Genomic DNA, 9,472 nt, shown 5'->3' with positions numbered 1-9,472 from the left:
CTAAACGCTGTGAAATAGTATAAAGTGATTTTTTTCTGTGTACTAACATGTTTTTTTTATTTATTGGTATATTTAGTTCTTGCTGTGGATTAATAACAAATCCAAAATAAGTTCGTTAGAAAAACTATGAATATAAAATTTACCTTTAAAATTGATAGGACACAGAAAACAGGTATAGAAATATTGTAATTTTGTTTCAAGAAGTTTATTTCAACAACTTTTACTTAATATTTCTACAGAACAAATTTGAATTTTTTTTTTAAAACACACAAACAAAAACTAGAGTGACATTTTGAAAAATTGTTGTGACAAAAATAAAGTTTAAAAAATAAGTTAAGATGTCAAAAAAACGTCTTAGGCAAATACTTAAAAATATTTTGTGTAATAAAAATTTGCACCTTTATAAATTTCAACAAGAAAATAGAAAATACTTTAAAGGTAAGACCACAAAAAATAAAGAACTGTTAATAAATTGATTGGTTTGAAATTAGTTTAAAACATTGATTTAATTGCAATTAAATAACTTTAGTTATGTAAGTGTGTCTAAAAAAATTATTCTTAATTTAAACCTGTAATCGGTTACATCAATAAAAGTAAATAAAGTTAAATAAAAATTCATCATAAAAAGAATAAAAAACACAATTATCTAGATTTAAATTACAAAATACTTTCATAAAAGTATTCTTATAATGTCTTTTTTTTGTGTATACTAGCAAAGTTGTACTAACTATTTTTAACGTTTTATCATTATATCTATAGCTTTTATGTATTGTATTTTAATTATGCAAAACTTTTAGTTTAAAAAATGTTTAATGTGTGTATCATTATTAAACTAACAACAATTGCAAGTTGTTTTAGCAGCTTTATTTAGTTTGTTTAATAAGTTAGAAATATTTTTTATCTCTAACATTAGTCATCACTTGAAGTTTTAATCACAAAATTAAAATAACAGACAGTTCTCTCCAAGCTTATATTCTTAGTCACTGTCAGTGTTTCAATTTATCGTTTCTTGAAATTTAATTCACCAAATGTACTTTCTTCTCTTTTGAATCGAAACTTTTCGCCAAGAACTCGTTCCCCGTTTCACAAAGCACGAGGTTTTATGACGGCACAGAGTCGAAATACCTACTGATATGATCTAACCGTTCATCACGTAAGCCTTCTTAACTCCAAACAAGATGAACACGTCTCTCGGTGTCAGACGTCATTCTTTTTCAACATCTTCTTTGCTAAACCAAATCTAATTAGATCTCTTCAATTTAAATAGCTTTTAAACTGTTTCCCTTTTGGCTTTTAGGAAGCGTTTTTGCATGTACGGCCGAGTCTGTGATCAACAAACAAACAAAATTCAGTTGTAAAAACCGGAAGTCCATTTTATACTTTTTCTCAGCTTTTAGGAGGTACGTTGGGCCGGGGCCCGTTGAGGAAATACGTCATCATTTCCCCTTTCCCCTTCACTTTGACAAGACCCCTGGGTTCCAATTCGAAACCCTTGGAAGATAGAAGCTTGTACATTTCTTCCGGTACCTTTATAAAAAATATAATATTTGATAGTTAAAAAAAAAACTATAAAGATGAGCAACAAATCATTAACAGAGATTTTTTATTTTTTATCTTAAATATTGGTTAATTTAGAAATGTTTTATAACTTAAAACAAACCTACTTATTATTTGTAGTTTTAAACTAGTTTTTATAACAAACCTGTATTTTATCAGCGACGCCGGTACTGTCCATTCTACTAGCAACGTTTACGGTGTTTCCCCAAATGTCGTACTGTGGTTTATCCGCCCCAATCACCCCGGCAACCACCTTTCCCATGTTTAACCCTGGTTAAAAGTATTAAAAATATTTTTAAAGTATAGAAAAAAAACTCTGAAGCAATTAAATACTAAACTAAGTTAGTTAACTTGTACCAGCAAAAAAAAATCTATGTACTATGTATAATCACCAGGTACAATTTTATTAAAAATTAACGCGTATTTACTTATAAATAAAACCTAACAGTTATTGAAAGTGATTTAAACTAATATTCTGTTTAGGTCAGTGTTTTTCAAAACTGTTTTCACATTTTCCTCTTCCTAGAAATTGAAAAATAACTACATTTTTTTTGCTAATAACCTAACTACTTTTAACAGCGCCCTTACAAATTCTTGTCCCATGACAGTCAAAATCGCCAACTTTGATAATCCCTGATTTAGATAGTATTTATCGAGTATATAAAAAGTATAAAAAATTCATATAATAAACCAACCAATTCTGAAAGTAAAATTATTGGAGAACTCATAACTGATTTAAATAAACAAAAAATATAAATAATAAAAAAATAAACCAATTCTGAAAGTAAAATTATTGAAGGACTGATGGTTGATGTAGGCCAACTGATGCTGCAGTCTCATGGCGAAGGTTGCTAGGCAACATATGTGGGACATCCCATTTTGGTCGTGGGTGGAATCATTCAACCCTGAAGCCGCCATGTAAGTCGATCCTATAGTTTTTATCTTTTCCACCTGATAGAACTCCTCTTCACTTATTATCTGTAAAAAAAAAAGGTTTTTTATAATTTTAATTGCATAGAAGTTCGATAAATTTAAGTTTTATTTCATTCACAAGGATATAACATTTTTTATTTTTGAAAACAATTGTTAGAGTAGTAATTTTCAAATACCAAAACATATAATAGATACGATTCAAAAATTATATAAAATTTGCAGTAGCCCATTTATATTTTTTAATTTATAATTGTAAAAGAAAAAGTTTTTAAGTAGTTGCCTAAAGATAGCTTTGAAACATTAGCAAATAAATCAAAATATTCAGTCACTTAAAAAATTGTATAGGACAACTTTAAAATAAAACAGATAATATACTTACTGTATCAAAATCTGCGATTATCTCGTTGAGAAGTCTGAGACACTCAACACCTTCGTTGTTACTTTCCAATTCCATGTAAAAGTTTGAAAAGTTAACAATTGTTGCAAACATAACTGCCACACACTCACAATTCTGACAGAATAACTCGTCTGAATTCCCTCTGTTGGTTTTTTTTTTATGCTATACTTAGTTGTATTCTTACACTTTTGCTATACTAGTTTAGCTTTTATTTTATGAATTGTTCTTGGTTTTTTTTAAGTAAATAGGAAACATTCTCTGCATTTAGCAAAGTAGATTTTAGATAGCTAAGTCTTTGATACATTTTAGTAAATTTATCTTTACTTACTTTTGTTTAGTTTCAATACTATTACTAGTTATCATTAAAAACTTGTCATATTTTTTTGTAAAAGTTGTCAAATTACTATGAGTTTTAGTCTCCAACTAGCCTCATAAATAAACTGCTCATTAGACTAGTTAATTTTAATTTTTTTGTGTAAACTAAACAATAAAATAGCCGAGAAATTTTTTTATTGTGGAACAAAGCTTTGTTGAAAAAATTAAAAAAATTGACTTCAATTACAATTGTTATACCATTATTCTTACCAATGTAAATTGAAGATACTGATATAAAAACTGTTTTTTGAAACGATTTTGAATGTTTTTTTAATGAAAAGTATGATTAAAACAACTTCAAACAAAGAATGACCTAACTATTTTTTAAATATCGAACAATTCTTTATTTGTGCTTTTTTTGTTAAACTCTACGTCAGTATATGCTTTTGTTTCAAGTTTGTTGTTAATTTGTATAATAAGGTGATATATCTACGAAAAAAATTAAAATTTTTCGTTCCTTTTAGTACAAGTGACAAGTTTTACTTAAAACAACCAGGTGAGAATTTTTTTAAATCGATCAAAAACTAGTTTTAAAAGATAATAAGTTGATGCTTGCTTAAATCTATTAGAAATTAATCTTTCAGTAATTAAGTTTATTGATTTACATTTTTACTCATTAAATATACTTAAGTTAAAAACGTTTAGTTTTGGAAAAGATGGAAATTCAAAACAATTCCGCTAAACTTACGGTTCTCTTTCAAGGAAGTATCTAGCCACGTCAACAGGTAATATATTGTGTAAAAGTTTTCTATTATATGCTTGTTTTTTCTGTACATCTTCTCTTTCTTCTGCTGCCTAAGGTGTAAGTTAATTAGCTAAAAAGTGTTAAGTTTTATAGTTTTACCATATGACAAGCTCCATAGCAAACTATCTTTTCTAAAGCTATTTTTCTGAAATTGTTGATCAACTTTGTTTTAATTTAAAATAAATTTTGTTTTTTATAAAAAGCAAGGTAAAAATAACTATACAAACAATAAAAAAAAAGTTTTTAATGTTAACAATCAAACAAACTTGTTTATTCCACAAATAGTCAATTTTAGCAGTTTGTTCAACCTGCCTACCTTGAACATAAATAGCAGCAATAAATAAAAATAAAATAATTGGAGTCATCAAAACAAGTGATCCCACCTGGTTTGTCTCATCATACCTGTTAAAATAGTTAAACTTTTAGAAAACATGCTTATTTAAAAAAAAATAAGGGATATGCTTTTTGATATATACAACTTTCAAAAGAAGTTTGAAGACAATTTTTAGTGTTTTTTCAATTTTTTGTTTAGTTTAGCAATTAATTTTATTTTAAACTTTTTATACAAAATAATTTTTTGACATAAAAGAAAAACGCTATCCTAAATTAAAAAAACTATAAATAAAAGTTTGTTTGTCAGTTTCTTTTAATACTAATATAAAAGCATTTTATAACATTAAAGTTTCATTGATTAAAATAAAACAATCAACAAACATGAAAATGGCCATGTTGAGATCGTGGGCGTTTTGAAATAGAGACGGGTTTACCATTATGACGTAACCAGAGTAGATTATAAGTTGGCAGAGAAGAAATACGAGTTTTCCATGGCAACAAGTGTTTGATGACGTCAGATGGATGCAAGACAGGAATGACAAGATCAAACAATAGGTAAAGTACTGGAAAATTAACATTAGAAATATGTGTAAATATTTAAAAGTTTTAAAATAAGCTATTTGCAACAATTTAATTTTACTAACTAACATTGTTAAACGTGTATAAGTTGTTTTATCTTGAAAAAACTTGACTACTCAAATTATTTAAAAAAAATGTTTCAAAATATAAGTGTTTTATTTACCTGTGGAAAATCGCAAATAAATTCAGTATTGCATTCATGTCTCCCTCCAACCGAGTTCACCTGCAACTTGAACTTTTCCCTCAACAAAACCAAGTATGACGTCATATTTGTGTCGTCATAAGGTGACGTCACCGAGCTGGGTCTGGTGAACTGGGCCCTCCCCGGTCCTGCGGTAGCCATGGAAACCTGCCTCACGGCTTCTGATTGGATGTTGGTTGTCAGGTTGGCAACGCAGTCGGCCAATGATACGCTCGTATTTAATTTGAACTGAATTATGTATTATTTATCAAAATTTGCTATAAAGTGTTAAAATTTAATAGAAAAATATGTTTTTAAAGAAAAGAAAAATACAATTTCAACAACACTGCAATACATTAAAGTTAGTAATTAAAAAACTCATAATAAAGAGAATTTAAAGTGTAAATCTTTATCAAAAGGTTTTTTTTTTATTTTGCCAGAGTTGATATCTTTTATTGAAAATTTTGCAAACAAATTCAAAAATATTCAAACTAACAAGGTTTGCCACGGATAATGCGGATAAGAAAAGGGAAATCACCAAACAAATAACTAGATAAATTCTGTTTCTATTCAGGGTTGAGAATTTTTTTTTATTTTTCCTGTTGACTTCTACAGAGGCACTTTTCTTACTCAACTGCGTAAATTATTAATTTATTTTTTTAAAGTCTCTTAATTTTATTGATACTTTAGTTTTTTTTACTTATGTTTAAACTATTCATTAAAAACTATACAGATTAAATGCTTCGACATTGCTTTGTTATGTTTAACGAGTTAATTAATTTTTAGCTTCAATTATGTTGTTGTTGTGATTAACTTTGTGTTTGGTTTTTGCGGTATACTATCGAAATCAACCCGCTTTCATAATCCACCCGATCAAAATCCACCCGCGTTTAAAATCCACCAGATTTTTTTTATATACTATTTATTTATTTTATAAACTTTTTGCATTTTATTTGTTTATCTTTTATTTATTTTTCACCATCAGTGTTACTCCTAACCCTTACCTTCGATCGGTAAGCTTCTCGAATTTGACTGGGTGGATTTTGAACGCGGGTGGATTTTGAACGTGTCCCAGTTTATGCATGCACGTTGATAAAAAACAACTACCCAAAAATTCTATAAATTAAACTTACAACATATCTGAATGTAAGTGAAGTTATTATTAGCAGAAGGGTTGCTCCACATAAGCTCAATGTTAATACCTTGTCTCTGCAAGTAAATATTAATAATGATTTATAAGCAGTAGTTAGGGCATTACACAATAGTTTAAGTCTTTTTAATCATGCATAGCTGTATCAGGTAAGTAAACTTTTTTTTTAATTTATTTTTCTTACCTAAAACTAAATAAAACTATGAGATAACTAAAATAACAGCTTATTTTATAAAATCTAAATCTCATACGAGAAAACAGCAATTTTTGGTACAAACAAAAATTAACCCCGAAATAATACGAAATAATGTTATGTTAAAACTAACATGGGAATAATAAGAAATTGTATTCCAACAATGCAAGTGCAAATAAAAGCGGCAAATAATGAAAACCTCGTGAAACTCAATTTTTGTTGGTTTGAATATTCCTGTTAAACAAATTTGTTAGTATTACTTTTTTTCAATTACAAATTTTAAATGTTTTTAGACAACTATGACTTTGTATGATACATTTTTTTAGATTCAAACTGGTTATATTAATTCAAAAAAAGCTATATAAAACATATATCTAATGAATTCTATTTTTTGTCAATTCATTAAATTAAAAGTATCATTCTAATACTGTACTATATTAACTTACTTTTATAGACCTGTTGTACATAGAGATAACCTTAAGTGTTATTATTGAATGTAAATTGAATACCTTTAAAGTTTAAAAAAAATGCCTTTTACTTTTGGTAAAAAAGCTACTAAAACAAATAGAAATATTTCTAATTATAGTATTGATTAATTTTTGCATACAAATACTCCTTTGCAATGCAGACAGCTTATTGTTTTATTAAACTTATCGGCCTTGAGTTTAATTCCCTAAAAAAATAAACTCATGATATGAATATTTAGAATTTTTTTTAGTCTGAGTTGGATTTGTTACAAACATTGAAATTTAATGTTTTTGATATGTCTGTAGAAAATACAAACCCTATCTTTTTTTTCTTAGTTGTATTAATTTGTATAACTTATTTTTTCGGTTGGAGCCAATATGCTTCACATTTTTGCTGCTTTATACTTAAGTAAATAGTTTTGTTTGAAATTTCTCTAAAGCAGTACTTCTTTCCGTCTCGTAGAACTTTATCAGTTAAGGATTAAAAATAAATTATAAATTTTTTAAATAGTTATTTTGAATAAAGAACCGTTTAACTTTATATCATAGACTTTACAACCTTTATGAAACATTTTACATCATTCTAAAATAAACTATGACCTAATTAAAATAGAATTATTCTGAATATGCATTGAAGTTTTAAGCAGTAATTTATATTGTTTTGAAAGCACTAACATCTTAAAAGTAAAAAGATAAAGTTTAACACCACATGTTCTCATCGATTGTAACATTTTATCGACAGATTCAATTTTCAAACGAAAATGCTATTTGAGTTCGAGCTTTTTTGTGCTCATAATATAATAATACTTTTCCGTATAAAGATAACTCTGTATAAACTATTACATTCTGTTAACAGCATGATTCTGAAATCCAAATGGTTTGCAGCAAAAACTCAGCTTAAAGTAAATAAATAAACAATACACATACTATTATAACTTAACCTGACTTCAAAGAGGTATAAACAATGTATTTATTCAAAAAAAAGTTTAAAATGCTTTGATATTTTATACTCTCACAATTCTAAAAATCTATTTCAACTTAGCAAGATAAAACTAAATTGCACAAAACTAAGTAAAAACACAAAACAACGTAAAAAAGTAGTGAAAACTACTATAGATAAAATGTATACTTACTTTAAACACTTCATCTTCTGAACAGCAGTTGAACTGGCTTCCCCTGTCGATGTCCTGGAAACCGTTAGAACCAATTGCCTGGTTGAGAAATTCCAGAACTTCTCCGTCAACTAAAACCTGTTTGTTTGATTGACCCAACACGTCGTCTGCGCCTACACTGGATTATTTGTAATTGTTAATAATAATTATTATGATACAACTTGTTATGACTTAAAATAAGCCTTTGATTCACCTAACACCGAGTTTGTTTATATACTAAAAAATAAGAAAATTATTACGAATTGCAAAACTAAGGGAAAATCGTAAAAATACAAATTAAAGAGCAAACTTTGCATAAATAAAATAAAACATAAAACTAAAAATGGAGAATGAGTTTCAAAAAAAAAGCAAAACTTTATTTTACAAGTCAGTATGAGTTTCATTTTAAATATAACTTTGAATCAAAAATTAGATCAATTTATTAAACTTCGGTTATCTGTTTTATTACTTTTAAAAAAAAAGTTTGTGAGTTCCCTACTTTTAATTGTTACTGTAAGCAGTTGTAATTGGGATTAATACTTAATGACGTGATAAAATTATTATTTTAATTTAAAGAAACAAATAAAATTTCAGAAAAAGGACTTTTAAATAGTTAAAGTATCGTAAGATCGAAAAAGTTTACAAGTGTTCTAAACAAGGTTGATAAATCCCGGAATACTATTTAAACTTGTTATGTTTACAATGAATCAAAACTTGTTTATATTGTGAAACGTCAATAAAATTTGACAGTAAAAACAAGTTTAAACTAAATAATTTGTGCGAGTATCTCAAACTTTTTTCTACTTTTAAGACACATCAATCTATATGTTTATACTTTATTAAATGAAAGTTTTATCTTTTTAAATTTTATTTTTATTTTAAAATACCATGCGCCAATCTGGTGTATATCGAGAACTGGAACAAAATTTTGTTATGACTCAATGTTTTGTATTTGATTTCAGTATTATAAAAGTGTCAATCTATGTTAAACTTTTGTTATTGTGTGACATATGTTTAAGTATTATTGAAAGTTTTATGTTTTGTTTTTGTGTTTGTAAACAGCGTTGAACAAGTATTTAAATAAGATTTTGCTTAAGTTTTAAAATTAAGTTAAATAAAAATTTAACTTCTTAATTTGTTTATTTTTTTACCTTATGTTTTTTCTTTGATAAAAATCAGAATAAGTAGAACAATTTAAGTAAAGTTTTGTTTAAATATCGCTACTCATTGAATCGGTAACGAACTTACAGATTTTTCAAAAGTTTATAAGCTTCAATGGAGCTTGCAACAAAAACATTTTCAGAGCACGATTGTGATAAGCTTCAAACTTTATACAAGTTGACATTAAAAATATTAGTTTTAATTAAATTGCAAATGGGATTTCATTTGAAAGCTATAAGTTTAGTTTTAT

General features: G+C 26.8%; 1 protein-coding gene across 1 annotated transcript in view; it reads right to left on the bottom strand.

Annotated features, from left to right (window-relative positions):
- Positions 1–723: 723 nt before the first annotated feature.
- Positions 724–9,472, bottom strand: part of LOC145842067 (adenylate cyclase type 6-like) — a 29,640-nt gene continuing 20,891 nt past the window's right edge. Inside the window, exons 15-26 of the mRNA XM_082949441.1 lie at positions 8,044–8,200; positions 6,577–6,677; positions 6,234–6,309; positions 5,597–5,734; positions 5,083–5,349; positions 4,722–4,903; positions 4,274–4,409; positions 3,951–4,057; positions 2,870–3,029; positions 2,331–2,535; positions 1,703–1,827; positions 724–1,527 (exon numbers count right to left, since the gene is read on the bottom strand). Of these exons, the coding sequence (XP_082805567.1) occupies positions 1,387–1,527; positions 1,703–1,827; positions 2,331–2,535; positions 2,870–3,029; positions 3,951–4,057; positions 4,274–4,409; positions 4,722–4,903; positions 5,083–5,349; positions 5,597–5,734; positions 6,234–6,309; positions 6,577–6,677; positions 8,044–8,200 (1,795 nt within the window). The 3' untranslated portion in view covers positions 724–1,386. The remainder of the gene's footprint in view (positions 1,528–1,702; positions 1,828–2,330; positions 2,536–2,869; positions 3,030–3,950; positions 4,058–4,273; positions 4,410–4,721; positions 4,904–5,082; positions 5,350–5,596; positions 5,735–6,233; positions 6,310–6,576; positions 6,678–8,043; positions 8,201–9,472) is intronic.

Source organism: Thalia democratica, chromosome 8 (genome assembly GCF_965202585.1).
Source record: "Thalia democratica chromosome 8, ktThaDemo2.hap1.1, whole genome shotgun sequence".
Classification (NCBI taxonomy): Eukaryota; Metazoa; Chordata; class Thaliacea; order Salpida; family Salpidae; genus Thalia; species Thalia democratica.
The sequence above is the reverse complement of the archived record's forward strand: the minus strand, read 5'-3'. Positions and strand labels throughout refer to the sequence as shown.